The 19,096-nt window shown below is 41.4% G+C and overlaps 1 protein-coding gene across 15 annotated transcripts in view; it reads right to left on the reverse strand.

The window, feature by feature from the left end:
• Positions 1-19,096, reverse strand: part of LOC125456171 (elongation of very long chain fatty acids protein 1) — a 79,756-nt gene that overhangs the window by 13,369 nt on the left and 47,291 nt on the right. For 14 of the 15 annotated variants that reach the window (XM_048538989.1, XM_048538988.2, XM_048538994.2 and 11 more), the window contains 2 exons: positions 6,133-6,237; positions 3,146-3,231 (listed from right to left, as the gene is read on the reverse strand). In XM_048538989.1, the coding sequence (XP_048394946.1) occupies positions 3,146-3,203 (58 nt within the window). In that variant the 5' untranslated portion in view covers positions 3,204-3,231; positions 6,133-6,237. Of the gene's footprint in view, positions 1-3,145; positions 3,232-6,132; positions 6,238-18,005; positions 18,099-19,096 lie in introns of all 15 variants that reach the window. The other variant, XM_048538996.2, reaches the window with a different exon arrangement.

Below are 19,096 nucleotides of genomic sequence, written 5' to 3' on the forward strand. Positions count from 1 at the left end.
TTGTCATCTTCAAGACAACGAAAATCATTGTGGGGAAATTCTGCACAGATACCATAGTGCTCTGTTCAAGTTGGCCATTTGCCACGAATCTAGATTGTAACTACTAGCTGGGAACAGAGGGACAATCCAAAATTATAGTTGCTCTTACATTCCAGAAGGATTTTCTTCCATTTTCTTCCTTGAATAAAAAAGGCAGGAGTGGGACATGGGCATCACTGCTAGCCAACATTTTTGCCTATCCCTGGTTATTCGAGAAGACGGTAAACTTCTTGAACTGTTGCAATCCATGTGCTATGGACTGATCCACAATGCTGTTAGGGAGGAATGCTAGGATTTTGACCCAGCAATGATTCTTTCCAAGTTGGATGGGGAGCAGCTTGGAGGGTAAGTTGCAGATTTTCCCCATGTATCTGCTGCCCTTGTCTTTCTAGATGGAAGAGATTGAGAGCTTGAAATGGTGAATTGGCCAATGTCTGTAACACATCTTTAGATAGCAGCAACATGTTCAGAACATTGGCAGTGGAGAGAATGAATACTTGTCAGTAGGCTGCCAGTCAAACAAGCTGCTTTGTCCTGGGAATGGTGTCAAGCTTAGTGTTGTTGGAGCTGCACCCGCTCAGGAAAGTGGGGAGTATTTCATTGCACTCCTGGCTTGTGCCTTATTAAATGGTGGACAGGCTTTGGGGAGTCAGGAGGTAATTTAAAATTGCCACAATATTCCTATCCCCTGCATTTATATGGCAAGTTCAGTTCAGTTTCTAATTAAAGGCAACCACCAGGATATGCATAGTGGAAGATTCCGTGATGGTAACACTGTTGAATGTCAAGCGGCAATAGTTAGATTGCCTAGCATTCGTGATATGTTATTGCCAGTTATCAGCCCAATCCACCATACATGCACAATGTTCAGCACCAAATCAGCAAACATCACCACTTCTGACCTTGTGCTGGAGAGGAGGTTGTTAATGAAGCAGCTGAACACGTTTGGGCCTAGATTTTGACCCCGGAGGAACTCTTGCAGAGGTCCTGGAGCTGAGATGACCAACCTCCAAATCCACAACCATTTTCCCATGTGCCAGGTATGACTCCGACTAGAGTTTGCCCACGTTCCAGTTTTGCTAGGGCTTCAGGCCACACTTAAAATGCTTGCCTTGAGGTAAAGGGCTGTCACTCTCACCTCATTTCCAGAATTTAGATTTTTTTTCTTCACATTTGAACCAAGAGGTCAGCAGCTGATTGACTCTGGCCTAGATCCAGGGGAATGCTGTTGAGCAGGGTGTTGCTAAGCATTTTACTGATGGGACAGTAATTGGCTTTGGCCTACTTTGACCAATCTGGGCCAATAGAATCACAGACTACTCAGGCCACCAAGTCCACATCAAACCTTCAAACAGCATCCCACCTAGACCCACTCCCTGGACTCAGCAGGCAATTTAGCCTGGCCAAGCCACCTAACCTGCAGATCTTTTGACCGTGGAAGGAAACCAGAGCACCCAGAGGAAACCCATGCAGACACGGCGAAAAAAAAAGGGAAAATGACAGGCACCGGAGGGTGGAATCAAACCTGGATTCCTGGTGCTGAGGCTGCAGTGATAACCACTGAGCCACCGTGCCACATTGTCATGTAGAATCCAGTGTTGTAACTACGTTGGAACAAATTATCTAGGGGAGCGGTAAGTTCAGGAGTACAACTCCTCAGTGCTTTTGCCAGAGTGATATCAGGGCCTACAGAGACATTGCAAACACAAACTTTGGTATTGTATTGAGTCAAATTGGCTGAAGATTGTCAGCGATGCTGGGGACCGCTGGAGGCTAAGATGCATCATCCACTTAGCACTTATAGCTAAAGACTGCTGCAAATACCTCAGCCTTATCTTTGTACGGATGTCATGGGCTCTTCCATCTTTGAGGATGGGGATATTTGTTCAGCTGCTTCCTCCTGTTGTTTAATTAGAAGATGAGATGATTTGTAGCTTGGGTTGTGGATGAGGTTATAGACTTGCTCACCAAGCCAGTGGGTTTGGTTGTAAACATTTCGTCACCCTGTCGGTAACATTGTCAGCGTGTCTCCGGTGAAGCGTTGGTGTTTCCTCCTGCTCGGTGTATAAATGCCTCTGTTTTCTGGGGTGACTGGCACCCCTTCCAGTCCTCTTTTTCAGAAGTTTGTATATCCAGGTCCAGTTCAATGTGCTTTTTGATGGGAGTTCTGGTTGGAATGCCAGGCCTCCAGGAATTCCCTGGCATGTCTGTTTGCCTTGTGCCAACAGGGCGACAAATGTCTGCAATCAAACACACCTGCTCAGCGAGCAATTCTACAATTGAGGGTGTAGACTTATCCAATACCATTCATAATTGGATGTGGTAAGACTGCAGAGTTTAGATGTCATCTGTTTTTTGACAGATTAACTTAGCACAGTTTTTCACTTACTGCTTTTATTTGGCATGCAAGTAATCACTTTTGGTAGCTTCAACAGGTTGACACCTCATCTTCGGGTATGCCTGATGCTGCTCCTGGCACGCCCTCCTGCACTCTCCATTCAAGCCAGGGGATCAACCCTGGCTCATGGTAAAGGTTGAGTGGGGGGGGGGGGAAGAATGCCAGGCCATGAAGTTGAAAATTTGTGCTGATGTGCCTCTTCACCTTAGGACACACTGCATCCTTGATGGAGATCTACCAGCACACAAGCATACAACCAGGTCAGATTACATGCCTTAAATCTGCCTTCTCCCTTAAAAATTTAGTTACATTTAGTTACCAAAGCACTGGCAAACCACCTAGAGACTTATTTTTCCAGCTTATTAAAAAGAAGTCCCTAGGATGCATTCGAATTGGTGGTCACTACTCCATTTGCTGACTTAACAGCTATAGCTTCACTTCATAAAAGCTTATGCATGTTTAGTTTTAGTTTATTAGAAATGTCAATTAAATTATGCATTTCAGAATCACTAATGGAATATGAAATCTGCTTTCAGGCACAACTCAGCCAGAATTCTTTACTGCAAATACTAGAAATATCAAATGCATGACTACAGCTAAACAAATCATTGGAATGTCAAACAAGAGGCTGCTAAATAAAGCTAAAACAAAATTCAACTGGACTAGATCCTTGGAGTTACAAGTTGAAAATTCTTTAAACCTTCTTACCTCCTTTCAGAAGATTTTCATATACCTGGGCAGCTCGTGCCCCCATCTCTGCCAACATGTTTGTTTCAAAGTGGTACTTCGAAAGTCTAGGGGTTATAGAATGAAAGACATTAAAAAAGGTGTTATACAAATTAATGTAATTTTAAAAATCACCATTTGGCACATGGAGCACACATCAAAAAATGCATTGAAAGAAAGAATGACTAAGTTAAAAGCATGAACTTTAGGGGGAACAAGTTTAAATCTTAAGTAGTCGAATGGTCACTTGACAGAAGCAAGGTCATGGAGAAATTTGAATGATAGGATACAACAGTCAGAATGGAAACAAAAATTGTCAGGTAATGAATGATGGGTTAAATCAGACTGAGTTACAGAGAGCAGATACAGTGGACAATGGCAAGATCACAAGGAGAGCTTTGGAATAGCTCAGTTGAGATACACAAAACAAAAAAGACAGAGGCAGCACGAAGATGAATAATACAAACAAGGTAGAAGAACTAGAGTGAGGATGGGGTTGGAAGCTCAGCCGAGTCAGAGAACATTATAGTCCAGCCTCAAAAGCAGGTTAGGAAATTGACAAGGTTTTATTCCCCCATCCAGTTTCACACTACTCAATGGGGCTCATTGAAGATCACCAGGAGGCAGTGAAGAATGTGGAATTAGTAGAACAAGGCACTGCACAAGATCTCGTTTTTGTTAGTATCAAATGGGCAGCAAGGTGGTCAGAAACCAGCAGGAGCCAAGGGTGGATTCCTAGCAAACCTGACATAAAGCGTTTAGGAAGGGAAACCATGGCAGGAAATTTGCTGGGGAGAGCTGCATTAAGAGTGGAACCCCAAAAAAAAAGGCCAAGAAGAAAATACTGTATACACAGACACCCGAATGCTGAAGCAAAGGATTCTAAAACTTCAAAGACCCACTTCATTGCTCTTTATATAGCAGGTGCCCAAACTTGTTTTAATTTTGGACAGGGCACTCCCACCCAGCTGGACAAGTGAGATAACAATGCTGAGCTGGAGGAACACAGCAAGTCAGGCAGAGGGGCAGGAAAGCTGAAGAAGGGTCCCGACCCAAAAACATCAACTTTCCTACTCCAGTGATGCTGCTTGGTCGGTGTTCCTCCAGCTTCACACTTATCTGACTCAGCACCGGCAGTTCTTACTACTTCAGCTGGACAACAGAATTGGGTTGGAAGGAGAAACTGTGGTCTTTTGGGTCAAAGGTGCTGCAACAGGTCAGAAAACACAATGTGGGGAAAAAATGCATTCTGCTCAGGGAACCAGGCAACTGGCTGGACACCATTGCAGTGCTACAAGATGGGAGAGGTATAAAAACTTGAAGTTGTGGGAAATCATAGACATTGTCACCCTTCAAACCAGGGCAGTAGCCCAAGAAATTTTTTTCGGGGGGGGGGGGGGGGGGGTGGGGGAGGAAAGGAGTGAAATTTTGGAGTAAAACAAGGACAGAAGGTTTGGAAGGGAAGGAGGAAGGCTACCGTATCCAAGGAGAGTTTACAGTTAAACAGCACGAGAGTCAGTTTCGTAAGACATAAAAAGGCAAACAGCAAGGTAGTTAGGAACAGGAGCTTGCCGAGGTCACAGTGCAAATAGAGAAAGAGCATGTAGCAAAGTATTGTGGCTCAGAGCTGGGCTAAAAATGGGGAGTGAAGAAAGCACCATCGGCAACCAAGCAGACAGTGTCAACTTTAGCTGTAAAAGACAGAGGGCTTCACACTAGTTGACCTGTTCACTCCACATTCGACAAGACAGTTTAGAAGAGATGACAGCAGTCTTGTAACACAGAAGAGATGTTCCTAGCTGAAAAGACAGGCACAAATTCAAGTCCCATCTGCTCAAAAAAAAGAAAGGAATAAGCTCTGAAGGAGGATGATTAGAAAATATCTACAAATGACTGTGGTTATCAACATCCCCCAACATCTTGGTACACAGTAATTCTTGCACCTTGAGTTCTGACAACAGAGTCTACAGTCTGGCATTCAGCCAGATGGATCTTGACCATTTCATTGTTCAGTCACAGAACATGGGTAAATGCAGGTGGACATTTTAAGGGGGCAAACAGGAGAGGGAGAGAAGCTAATAGTAGAGAGATTGTCTTAAGTAAAATAAATTTTAGAGAGCAATTGCACAAATCAGGAGGTGCAGGACCAAAAGCAAGACAGTTGTAAATTTGAAACGTACCACTGAGACAGATGATTCCTAAGAATGGACAAAGAATAAGGAGTTGGCAGTGACAAGGGATAGCCTTATCAGTGATCAAAAGTAGTGATCGGAAGAGAATGTGTATTAGGAATAGGCTGCAGTTGGTTAGACAAATAACACTACAAAACAGACATAAGAGTAGCTACTGCAAAAGACCAATTCAGTTTCCCACTGAACACAATGCAGTTGCTGAAAAAGCCGGAGAAACATTCCGGTCTTAGATGCTGGCAAGAGTCCATTAAGTCAGTTACCATGTACAACCACCACCATCAGCCAAAGCTGAACCTTGAACATGGTGTATTTGGGCTCAAGAAATAGTCAACATTAGAACAAGGGGGCATAGCAGCAGAACCACAGGAGGAGCGAGTACAAGAACCAGGTGATCCCACCTCACCTATCTTCAGATTTCCACACAGCCATTGGTAATACATTAAGCAATGACATATTTCCCTTAACACATAGGAAAATCCACCCACCAGAAGAGGAGATTTATTATCAAAACAGAATTGCATCACAGGAGATATCAAAATGATCAATTATTATAACAAAAACAAAAAAGGCCATCAGCCCATTGTATTGTTCCAAAGAGCTGTAGCACAAAGTAACCCCATTACTCTATATCCATTAAGTTTCAATTGGTTTTGAGTGAAATAACGTAAAGGAGATCATGGCAACTTAGAAACAAAAAAAAACTCCTTTTACAATTGGGATTTACCTAAAGTCAACTTTAAGCAAGCAATTCAAGCTCGTAAATACACACATACTAACCTTTAGGTGTAAAAGGATGCGTCCACAGATTTATACTCCAAAAAACTAAGCTACGGACACGATTCAAGGGGCTGACAGCTCTCTGAAAGGTGGTTAGCTAGAAACCTGGAAGACAAGTGTTTTAAACATGAGAACTGTGTGCTTGAGTTCAACATGTGAATAGTATTCAGTGTACACAGACATTCACAGTGCCATGAATCTGTGTTGATTGCCTATTGTAACAGCAACCTGACATTTATATGCCTTTCACCTCTGGTCCCCTTCCTGTTAAAGGATTAAAATACTTCAGTTATGACAACATTCCTGAATGATGTGTTGCACCGACTCATCAGGACAATGCAATACTATCAAATGTCAAAATGATCAGTTTATACAGCAGAAAAATGGGGGGTGTTGACTGGCAAAGATGTTGCCATCAAAAAAGCAACAGGGAACTATGTCCCAATATTTCAAAAATGTGCAAGGCTTGAACATATTCTTCTTTGTGGCAGCAAAAGGGTCAATTTTTATGAACACATCAATTCTAGGGGAAGAAAAATGAGTCAAGTTAAGTGATTAGTTATCTTAAGCTAGCCAGTATTACTATTTGCACATGATTGCTCAAAAAGCAATACCAAGTCACCGATCTTCAGCTTGTAGTATACATTGTACAAAGCCCAAAACACTTAACCAGGTTTAGTCTGTACTGTGACTCAATGTCAAATGGACCATCGGCCAGCTGATCAGATGTATAGCCCACGTACCTGGCATCACACCAACACTGATATGCACACACTATTTGCTCAACTGCAAGACGGACACAATGTCGTTTGACATGAAGGCAGCATCTAAGTGGCTTACTCAAGTGATTCAACGTGTAGTTACTTTGCCTTTCCAGGGCAATTGGAGACCAGGCACTTTCAAAATGACCTAGCAAGCCACTCAGCAAGAGGGCAATTAGATGGGCAATAAATGCTAGCCAAGCCAGCAACACCATAAAAAGAAAAGTTCCTTTGAGCCATCTGCAAATTTGCAGGATATGATCCAATCCTGAAAACTATTGCCCAATTCTGTTGATCCACTCTTAATTCTGTAAGGAGGTTACAGGGTGAACAAGTGGCTAAGATCTTAATTACAAAGCCAAAAACATCTAGCACAGGGAGAAATTTGAATCCCAAACAAGTAGGGGCACAAATTACATTAAAGCTATACAAAACAATCATTCAAGTCACTGATGCAAGAAGTTGTGAAATGTTTCAGAAACACGCACAGGGTAGGAAATTAAGGCTCATGAAAACCAATGCAGATGTTAGCGTCATTGACTTGAGGGTGGGGGGGGGGGGGGGGGGTGTCACATGGTATCATCTACTTTGGCATACATGGCATCAATAAAACAAATTGACCTCAACTATGGAGTGCTCAAGTTCATAAGTTCCAGGAACAGATTCAGAAAGCGATGTCATATCTATACCATAATAGCAAAGTTGAAGACTAATTGTATTAAATCAGCAAATTGCATGTCTAATTAGAAGTTCAAATGCAAGATAGTTGGAAGTTTAAAAGTATCATTGTAATAGATAATTCAAGAACAGGGAAGTGAGGTTTGAGGTGACAAGGGATTTCCCATATCACTGAGGCAAAGAACTTATTTGAACATTGAGAATATCTGCAGTAGGCCAGACTAACAACACTGAACATACATAGATAAGATAACTAATCAACCAGGACAGCCCTGCTGCAGTAATTCAGCCATTTGGCCAATTTATGCTGCACATTGAGACATGGCCTCACTGGTCAACAAGCACATTGTTGCAAGGGACAAATCACTCCCAATCTTGTAAGCAGTCATTTGTTCACCTTGCAAACTTGATGCAGAAATACAGCAGAAGGCTATCTGCACATTGAATTATACAAGAATCACAGACATGGTTAATGCTATTATTGACAGACATGGCTTGCTCAGGTTGTTCACTGGCTCACACTGATGCAGCGACTACAGAAGGCATCTTCCACCAACACAGGATGCTGCCGTCAGTCAAAAAAAAAGAATCCTGCCAAATAACTGGACAACACATTCCATGGGTCAATGGTTTCTTGCAACAGGTAAAGTCCACAATTGAATTCGATCTGGACTTGGCAGCACTTAATCCTACGTGTTACTAGAATGGCTATTAGCACAATGAGATAGAGGGGAAAAAAAAAAATCAAGCTGATCACGCAACCCTTTTAAAACGTGCTAGGTACAGATTGAATACCAAGTATCCTCTGTGGCAAAACAAAAAAGGAACATGTTTAAGGTTCGTGCCTTTTTGATTCACCCAGGAGCTTGGAGAGTCTTCATTCCCAATGAAGGAGTTGAAAGCAAATCAGCAGACCCGAAGGGAGGTGATGGCATTCTAACATCACTAAGCTAGTAAACCCCAGCTATAGAGATGTGGGTTGAATTGCCATCATAACCAAAGGCAGAAGAATTCAAAATAAAATTTCTAAGTCTGGAATTAATAAAAGCGTTTGAGTAAGAGTAGCTGCTAAACTAAACAAAAACATCTTTCAGGTTATGACATTTGCTGTCTTTACCTGCTGGGCCTACATGTTGGTTCAATAAGGTGGTGAACTCATCTATCCTCTGAACGGTCTAGCAAGCCACTTCATGTATCAAAACTACCACAAAGCCTAAAAAAAAATAAACAAAGCCAATAACAACCAACCAAACACTGACCTTGGCACCAGAAATGATAGTGGCAAAGCCAACTGTTAACTTACTGACATCTGGAGGCCCTATGCCAAATATGGGAAAGCAATCTCAGGTTCATGAAATAACAGCCTGTCATACTCCAAATCCTAAACGCACAAAGAACAGGTTTGGAAGAGAGTTCACTAGAGTCAAAACATTAAACTGGTACTGTATCCACAGGTGCTGCCTGACCTGCTGAATTTATATAGAAAGAAACATGGGCTTGTTGTTTCATATCGAAATAGCCATAAATCCTGTGCAAGGGTTATTCCACAGGTTAGCATCGATTACTGAATACAGAGCGGCTCAAATAGCACTGCAGAAATTCAGACCCATTATCTACTGCTGATCCCATCCAGCTTCTAGCCTTGGACAATGTAGAACTGATGATGCACGGTGTTTTTTTTTTAAAAGAACGTATTTATTGGATGTGGGAGTCACTGGTTGGGCAAGCATTTAGAAATCATCCCAGGCTATGCAAGGTTGGCAAATATACTGCATTGAAGGACATTAGTGATGACCATGAAACATGTCAACTGCCAAGACCAACCAATCTGGTTCTCTAAACTCAATTCTATAGTTTCTTTTTAAAAACATAATTCAAATTCCATCTGCTGCCATGACAGGATTTGAATCCAGGTGCCCAGATCACCACTAGGGTCTCTGAATTAATACTAGTGATAATACCGCTAGGCCATCACCTCTCCTTAATCCATATTGTGAAAGGTCAGAGTCTGGTGAAAGACACCTTCTTAATGCTTTTACAGCGTATCCATTTATCGTGGCATGTCACACTTTGTGGGAAAAATTAAGCATTGGAAGAAATCAGTGAAAACATGGGTTTAAACTAGTACAAAGGTAATATCAGGAAATTCTGCACACAGGCAGCAAATACTGAAGATGAAACGCTTGAATACATTCAACACAATACTGAAACAAGGGTGGGTAAGGAAAGGGAATACTTTATCCTCTCAAGAAAACCAAGATGACAAAAGTTGAATCACATCTAAATCTGTAACTTGGGCTTTCTTTCACAGAAGCACTTCTAGCCTACAGAATTTAACTTTTGTGAACCAAATGACTGAAATATGTAGTGTACCAGTGGCCATTTTAAATCCACAGTGCTATTTTAGTCTAAAAAAAGCAACACTAGCAATAATTTTTCTTTAGGTGAAAACTTGGAGAGAAACATTTGGAAACTTGCACCACTCATTTCCAGAAACAAGACCAGTAAACAATCTTGTATCTGAAGTCTCGTTGTAAAGCTGGAGTTCAATGGAGAGAAAGCTCAGGTTCAGAGACCTCAATGCCAAAAATTATGCAGTAAAACAGACAACTTAAGCAATATCGTACATATCCGCATCATAACCTAACTAAATTTAAGAGTCAAAGAAGTTTTGAAGAAGGGTCACAACACAAAATGTTAACCCATTTCTCTCCAGAGTGTCAGACCTGCTGAGCTTTTCCAGCAATTTGTTTTTATGATTAAAAGTTACTCCTGCATGATTTTCCAACAAGTTAACATAATTGAAATAAGCAAACTCCTGGTGTCAGTAAATTCCACACAGCCAAGAAGTCTCAAGTCCGATCATTGACCCTTACTGAAATCAGATCTCCAGGTCATTGTAAAGTTGTTGAGTAACAGTTTAACACATTGCTCGCTGCTGACAGGTTATTCATGCTATTAGCTGGCTGCTTTCCAGCAGAGGAACACCTACATGTGGGCAGGATGAAATGTGTCGTCAGCTGTCAAGAGTCACGGAAAGCTGCAAGCTGGTACACCCTCAGTGGTCAGACAGCTCACCTGCTTATCCTGACAAGTTGTTAACATGTTCAGGGTCATTGCAACTCATGGGAAATACCACATGAGAAGAAACATGGAAGACAAAGCAATTTTATACTTAGCTACGGCTTGAAGCTTCTTGCCGTCTGTATGGAATGCTTGCCGGGGGGGGGGGGGGGGGGGGGGGGGAGCGCGAGAGGATTTCCTGGTCAGCTTAGAATCGGACTGTTGCCATCAACTTTGTCAGGAGATAACAGGACAAAGGGAGATTTGTTCAAGATAAGCATTGCAAGTCCACAGTGCCACAAATCCATCCCCACAAATGAGAGAAAACAAAGCACAAGCGTCAAGATAAAAATAAATCACTTGGATTTTGGCTGGTAGATTAGGGCGAGATGTCAGACCGAGTTTAAATTTCAAACCAAGACATCACTTTGGATGATTTGCGTGCAAATCTTGAGCACTTGTGATGAAGCCGCGGGTGACTTCAATTCAGATCAACTCCAAAAATCTGTTGAACAGTAACTGTGTTAACACATTCTTGCTTAATACTCAACTTAACCAAACTAAAGCTCTGTGGTAAAGCAAACACCAAGGACTCAAAACTCATTCAAAATACTGCTTTGTCTGGGAATTAAGGCTAAACAGGGTTTACATTTCAGAAGAGGAAGCAGTATAACATGACTACTGGTAAACTATTGCTAGGATACGATCCTGAAACCCTAGTAGCAAATGATTACAAACAAAATTGCTAGAGTAATGTGTCCAACAGGCAAAGTTCATTAATGTATTAATTGACAAACATCTGTTTTATAGTTGTATATATAGCTCTATCACTTCATGTAACATTTTCACTCATCTTGGGAGTTTGTGCTCCATTTAATAAAGGGAACATCTTCAAATTCTACTTGAGTTTAACATTTAACCTTCAAATAATAACCAGAACCCAGACTGTGCAGGATTCCACTTAGGAATGCCTCAAGATCTGGTCACACCAATTGGAGGAAGCCAGTTTGATGGGTGGGTGAAAAGTAGCTAGTTTTTAAAATTTACACTTCACCTGTACCTTCTTTTCCCAGGCCAGAAGTAACAATTAAAGATCCACCTCAAAAAAAATTCTCAAACAGACTTTGTACACTAGAATTTGGACTGGGCCATTTTGCCCCGTTCAACCCTGATCAGCCATTCAATAGGCCCAAAACATCAGCTTGTGCACTCCTAGGCCTGCTGTGTTCATCCAGCTCCACACTTTGTTATCTCGGATTCTCCAGCATCTGCAGTTCCTATTACATAGAACATTACAGCACAGTACAGGCCCTTCAGCCCTCGATGTTGTGCTGTCCTGTCATACCGATCTCAAGCCCATCTAACCTACACTATTCCATGTACGTCCATATGCTTGTCCAATGATGACTTAAATGTACCTAAAGTTGGCGAATCTACTACCGTTGCAGGCAAAGCGTTCCATTCCTTACTACTCTGAGTAAAGAAACTACCTCTGACATCTGTCCTATATCTTTCACCCCTCAATTTAGAGCTATGCCCCCTCATGCTTGCCGTCACCATCCGAGGAAAAAGGCTCTCCCTATCTAACCCTCTGATTATTTTATATGTTTCTATTAAGTCACCTCTCAACCTCTTCTCTCCAATGAAAACAGCCTCAAGTCCCTCAGCCTTTCCTTGTAAAACCTTCCCTCCATGCTAGGCAACATCCAGTAAATCTCCTCTGCACCCTTTCCAAAGCTTCCACATCCTTCTTATAATGCGGTACCCAGAACTGTACACAATACTCCAAGTGCGGCCGCACCAGACTTTTGTACAGCTTCACCGTAACCTCTTGGTTCCAGAACTCAATCCCTCTATTAATAAAAACTAAAACACCGTATGCCTTCTTAACAGCCCTGTCAACCTGGGTGGCAACTTTCAAGGATCTGTGTACATGGACACAGATCTGTCTGCTCATCTACACTAAGAATCTTACCATTAGCCCTGTACTTTGCCTTCTGGTTACTCCTATTATCTCCGATACAATTAGATAGGCTGATTTGTTTGCTGCCTCATCTCCACATTTCCAGCCTTCCCTTGCGGAATGGCTCCATTGTCAAAAATTTAACTCTGCCCCGAACAGATTCAGCCTTCTACTCACCTCTGGAGATCAAGAGCCCTCCAGGCCCACCACCACATGATCGACTCTCACTTACACCATGTAGTTCAAAGACAATGAGCAAGAAATATTGGCCAAGCCAACAGTCTTTATGTCCCATTAGCAAATAACTTGCTACACTGTGATCCATATAGTTCTACTGTCTCTATTTAAGTAAATAGATTGCTTTTCACTTCTAACTGAAGTTGGTGTTCACATTTTCTCACCACCCATCAGCCTGCTCAAACTATCAATCCTAGTCAATTTTCTTTCCTAACTACATTGGGCACCACCAGCAAATTTAGCAACATAACATTTGGCCCCCTCATCCAAGCCATTCATCTAGGATATAAGTAAATTGTGAAGGCCCCATCATGGACCTCCTGAGAGGTCCATTAATATAGCTTGCCAACATGGAAATAAAATGAGCCATTTAAGCCTAACTTCTGATAGCATTGGTTTGAACTTGGTTACTTTCTACACAGTTCACATCTTGAAGTAACCACAAGTCTAGTGCCAAAGTCCTTTCAAAAATGCAAGCACACCCACAATTCCAGGGTACCTTTCATGCACCTTGCATGTTACTTCCTATAGTAGAACACGTGTTCTTTTCACAAAATTGATTTGGTGGAAGTTTGTTTTAAATACCCCACATAACCACCTTAAAAATAATGAGTCAGACCTCTCAATACCATGATGAAAGAAATTAGCCTAATTGGCCCATATAATTTCCAGCCCATTTCCCTCCCTTCTCAAAAGGCACTACATGCACAACTTAATATCTTTTCTAGAATCTTGGGACAGTTTGGAAGGTCACCACAAATGCATTTAGAATCGCCACAGACATTCAGAACTGAGGCAGTACCTTAGCTGCACTAAGTATTTATACCTAAAATCAAAAGCCACTTGCACAGAAACAGAGATGATGGGATAATGGAGCAGCAGTACTTTTTTTGGGAATCCAAAGGGTTTGCTCCCCATGTCAATTCTAGTCAAAAACTGTACAGTCCAGTACCAGCTTCCAACCTCAGAGCCAGCCTTCCTCACTTAAACACTATTCATTACAGAATAATTGTTCTACAAACAGAAGAGGAAAACAAAGCAGAACATTCTAGTAACAAAATCTGATACATCTCCCTTAGCAGACTACATCATTTATATAGCTTACAGTGAACTAAAATTAATGTGATGTTTAAGAGGAAGAGCTATTTTTGTGGCATTCCTATTTAAATATATTTAAATGTTAAATTATAAATCAAACAAACAGCTGAAACATTAGCCAGAGGAGAAGGATCTGGCTCCACTGAAAGTTTGATAAAAAAAAGGTACAGGCTATTAGTTTACTCCAAATGCTTCTCCAGGCTAACACTACACTGTTTACAAATAGTTCAGAATGAAAAGCTGGGATAAAGTAGCCAAAACGTTTTTGTTTACAAAGGCCTAGAATTTCCAGGACACACTTTGCCAAACCAGTTCAAAAAAAAGCAAAGGAATTCCAAGGACAAAGTATCTGACTGTGCCAGTTTAAAAAACTAATCAATCACAGGGAGGAGTTTGTTAAACATGGCACGCTTTCACAGAAATCCTCCAAGTTTGATACATAGACACCTCTAGGTATCTTTAAAGTGACCACTATAGACAATAAGTGTTTATAGCTTCAAGAAAAAAATAGAACTGGTATCCAAGACCATCAGTTTCTCCAAGGTTGCCCACCAGCCTGCAGTTTAAGTGGCTGCCTTCTGGAAATAGGAAATAGGTATTCAGAGCAGGTACTGTTGTTAATGTGGGAGAAGTGGTTCTAGCACACAGTTTACACACAGAACAAGGGCACGAGATTATACAACGTGTTTTGTTCTGGGAGTCCGAAAGCTCGGAGGCTTCTCCCAGAGGAGAAGCATCACTTCACTAAAGCTGAACATTGATACATGGGTGTGGAGGCTTGTAAACTGAATTAGGTTAGTCTTTTTTTTTTCTTTCATTACTACCACAATTCTTAGTGAGATTTTGATAACTACATTATCAACAACTCCCAGAATTTCAAATCAAATTTTTAAAAAAGGGTTGCGTCTAGCTTACTCAGTGTTCTGGTTAAAATGCAGAGTGGAGTGATTTATTTCAACTATTAATAAAAACCACAACATTTTACTGCTGAAGATACATTTGATTCAAGATTTCACATTTTGCAACAGGCAACTGAATAATAGAAAATGCATTAATTTTTGCAAGTTTAAGTGCAATCTGCACTTGGATCAAAGTTGAAGAGCCAAATTACACGTTCAGTAGGTTCACAGAACTAGTACCTCTGCACTAGCTTGGTTTCATGCACAATTACCCCCAAGTTCTTGTGTTGCAACTTTCTGCACTTTTGTTCTCCCCTTCAAAATGAACAACTTCACATCTTCCCACATTATACAACATTTGCCAACTTCTACCTCACTTAAGCTCAAAGTCAAAAGAATAAGGGGTATGCCATTCAGGCCTGAGATGAGAAAGAATTCCTTCACTCAGTGGTGAACCTGTGGAACTCATTCCTACACAAAGCTGTCAGGGGCTAGTTCGCTACATGTATTCAGGAGGGTGTTGGACATGGCCCTTGCGGCTAATGGGATCGAGGGGTATGGAGAGAAAACAGGAGTTGTACATTGAAACTGCACGATCAAGTTGAATGGTGGTGCAGGCTCAAAAAAAAGGGACCAAATGACCCACTCCTACAGCTATTTTCTACACTTAACCTATCGATCTGTTTGGGGGGAAAAAACAACTGTATCCCTCATGCAACTTGCCTTTCCAGTTAATTTTGTCATCTGCATATTTGGCTATAGTATATTTGCTTCCTTCCAAGTAATTGATCAAAACAGCCTCTTATCTCCCAATGAACAGTGGAGCAGGCTCAATGCCTGAATGACTGGTATTATAAAACATAGGAACATTCATCTCCAATCCACAAGCATGACAGGAGTGCCTGATCACTTGATATTTTAAATTTTCCACACTCATTATCTGGATTAGTAGCTTTGCTTTGGATCTTCGTAGCCAATTGGAGTTCAAAACTTCAAAATCATAACTATTCCCCCTGCCTCCATATTTTGGGGTAGCATGCAGAGAATGAATTATTCATTCATTTGTCCCATCATCCCACCCTTTTATCTCCACACAGCATTCTTCCCCTCTATCTCCCAGAACTTGCATTAAAAACTGGTTACATTTTTTGCATGAGTAAAATTTGTGGAAACTACTGAAGAGATTTACTCCAGCAACACTCTCCAGATGCTGCCTGACCTGCTGAATATCGTTATTCTAGGTGATCATCAGCTCATGTTTCCCTTTCCTCAACAGGAAAGTGGCAACTTTGGCTCTGTATAAATAGGCCTTTGTAAAGCAGGATATATGGCAGTGACTCCTTTATAAGCTAAGCAAAGTTAAGCGCCACAAGCTCATCTGTTCTCCAAGAAAGCTGGGGTCAACACACATTACCTATGCTCCATTACATTCCTTGCAATTCCTCAATCCCCAGGTCACAGCATGTGCCAATATTTTAAAGTCTCTATCACAAAAAAAATCGTGCAGCAATGTAGTTATTTTCACTCAGATCCAATTCTTGAAATGGAGGCCCTTCAATCAACTTTAACCTCCATCCTGGCTGACCTAACAATCAAGATGTTGCTTATCTTGGGACTAGTGACCATAACTCTTAGTTTGAACGTAGTTATGGAAAAGACTAAGCCATCCATAACAGTTAAAGTTCTCAACTGGAGTAAGGCAAGTTTTAATGTTAAGAGACAGGAACTTTCAAAAGTTGATTGGAGTAGGCTGCTTGCATGTAAGAGGACAACAGACAAGTGGGAGGCCTTTCAAAAGTCTGATAGAGTATGTTCAGAGGCATTATGTTCCTGTTAGGGTAAGGCTGGTAAGATTAGGGAACAGTGGATGAATAAAGATAGAGGTTCAGTCAATTTTGAAGAAACATTAGGTGTAGACAATTGGAATTAAACAAATCTCAAAGTATAACGAGTGTAGGGCATTCTGAAAGAACAGATCAGGAAGGCAAAGAAGGGCTAAGATAGCTTTGACAGATAAGGTTAAGAATAATCCAAATGGAGATTCTACAAGTACATTAAGAGCAAAAAACGACAGAGTAGGGCCCCTTAAAGATTTAAGTAACTGGTGTTGAACTTCAGCAGGTGGGAGAGAGATTAAATATTGCACAGTTTTTACAGTGAAGAAAGAGGCTAGAGAACCCAGGGAAGTAAATGCTGATGTTTTGAAAACAGTTCACATTACAGAAGGAGGAAGTGCTAGAGGTCTTAGAAAAGAAAAGGTGGCTAAATCTCCAAGACCCGATCAAGTGTATCCCAAGGCATTACAGAAAGTTATGAGGACACTGCAAAGCCCTAGCAAAAGTGTGTTTCAATCGGCAGAGGTGGAGTTGCTAGAGGACTGGGTGGTAGCTAATTTTTTTTACAAAGGCAGAAAGGAGAAGGTTGGGAACCACAGAGCTGACAGCCTGACATCAGCGGTGGATAAAGTTATTCAAGGTGACTCCGAAAGATAGGATTTACATGCACTTGGAGAGGCAAGGAATGATTAGGGATAATCAGCATGGCTATGAGTGAGGTAAATGGTCAAACTTGACAGACTTTTGAGAAAGTAACCAAAGAGGTTTAATGAGGGCAGAGCAGTAGACTGTTTACTTGGACGTTAGTGAAGCCTTTAGTCTACCATGCAGAACCTTATAAATTAGTAAAGTTAAGTCACAGGGGATTCAGGGTGAGCTTGCCAATTGGATACAAAATTGGCTTTATGGTAGGAGCCAGAGGATGGTGGCAGAGGGTTGATTTTTGGACTGGAGGCCTACAACCAGCAATGTTCCACAGGGATCAGTTCTGGGTCTACATGTGTCTGTCATCTATATAAATGATTTGGATGAGAATATTGGAGGCTGTTAATATGTTTGCATATGATACCAAAACTGGTAGTATAGTCAACAGCAAAAATCTTATCTAAAAGTTACAAAAAAGAGATCTTGATCAACTGGGTCAACAGGCAAAGGAGTGGCAGATGGGGTTCAATCTGGATAAATGTGAGGCATTGCTTTTTGGTAAAACAAACAAGGGCAGGACGCATACAAACGAAGGTAGGGCCCTAGCTAGTACTGTAAACAGAGACCAAAGGATTCAGGTATATAATTCTGAAATTTGCCTCACCAGGTAGACAGGGTGGTGAAGCATGCTTACCTTTATTGCACAGACCACTGAGCACAAGTTGGGACATCATGAAGCTGCAATTCAGTGGTGAGACCTCTGAAGAAAGATGTGCAGTTCTGGTTGCTGTTATAGTAAGATTATTATTAAATTAGAGAGGATTCAGAAAAAGGCTTACTGTTTGTTTGACATGGAGCATTTGAGTTATAAAAACAGGCAGACATTTTACAGTGGAACATAGGAGGTTGGGGATGACCTTAGAGCTTTACAGGGGGGTCATGAGGGGAATAGATAGTGTTATTGGTAAATGTCTTTTCCCTAGCATGGGAGGGGGGGGGGGGGCGTTAAGACTAGGGGGCACACTTAACATGAAGTTTTAAAAATAAAGTAAAACAATGGACTTTTTTTAAAAAAAAGAGGATAATTAGCATATGGAATGAGCTTCCTGAAGGAGCAGTGGATGTGAGCACAATTACAAGATTTAAAAAGGCACTTAGATAACTACATGAATATGGAAGATTGAGGGATATGAGCCAGGTACAGGGAGGTGGGACTAGGTTAGTTTGGGATTTTGTTCAGCATAGATTGATTCAAACAAAAAAAGAGAGTGTATTTCTATGCTCCACGATCATGAAGAGGAGCAATTTTTTTTTAAAAATAGTGGTATGGTTCATGTGTGCAATCAACTGCCTGAGTGAGTGGTGGATGCAGGTACAGTTACATTTAAAAGACATTTGGATAAATAGCTGAACAGGAAAGGTTGAGGGTTAGGGACCCAATGCAAGCAGGTGGGACTGGTTCAGTTTGAGTACATGGTCAGCATGGACTAGCTGGGTCTGTTTCTACACTGTAAGACCATTTGGAGATCAGATCCATCCTAAAGAACCCCTGCCATTCCCACGTAAATTAATCCTGGATTAGGGTACACAATATAATCCAGAATTTAGAACTGTAGATGCTCTCTGCAGCTGGAAGGAACACAGCATGGCTGAGCACAAGCTTTAACAATCTTAACGAGTTACCTTTGAAATCACACTAGATATTGCTGCCAAAACAGCCACTAAGCCTTTGTGACGGTGGAGGGGTTTGCATGTGCAGCAGGATTGGGGAACAGGGGTGAGAAA

Source organism: Stegostoma tigrinum, chromosome 8 (genome assembly GCF_030684315.1).
Source record: "Stegostoma tigrinum isolate sSteTig4 chromosome 8, sSteTig4.hap1, whole genome shotgun sequence".
In the NCBI taxonomy this organism is placed as follows: Eukaryota; Metazoa; Chordata; class Chondrichthyes; order Orectolobiformes; family Stegostomatidae; genus Stegostoma; species Stegostoma tigrinum.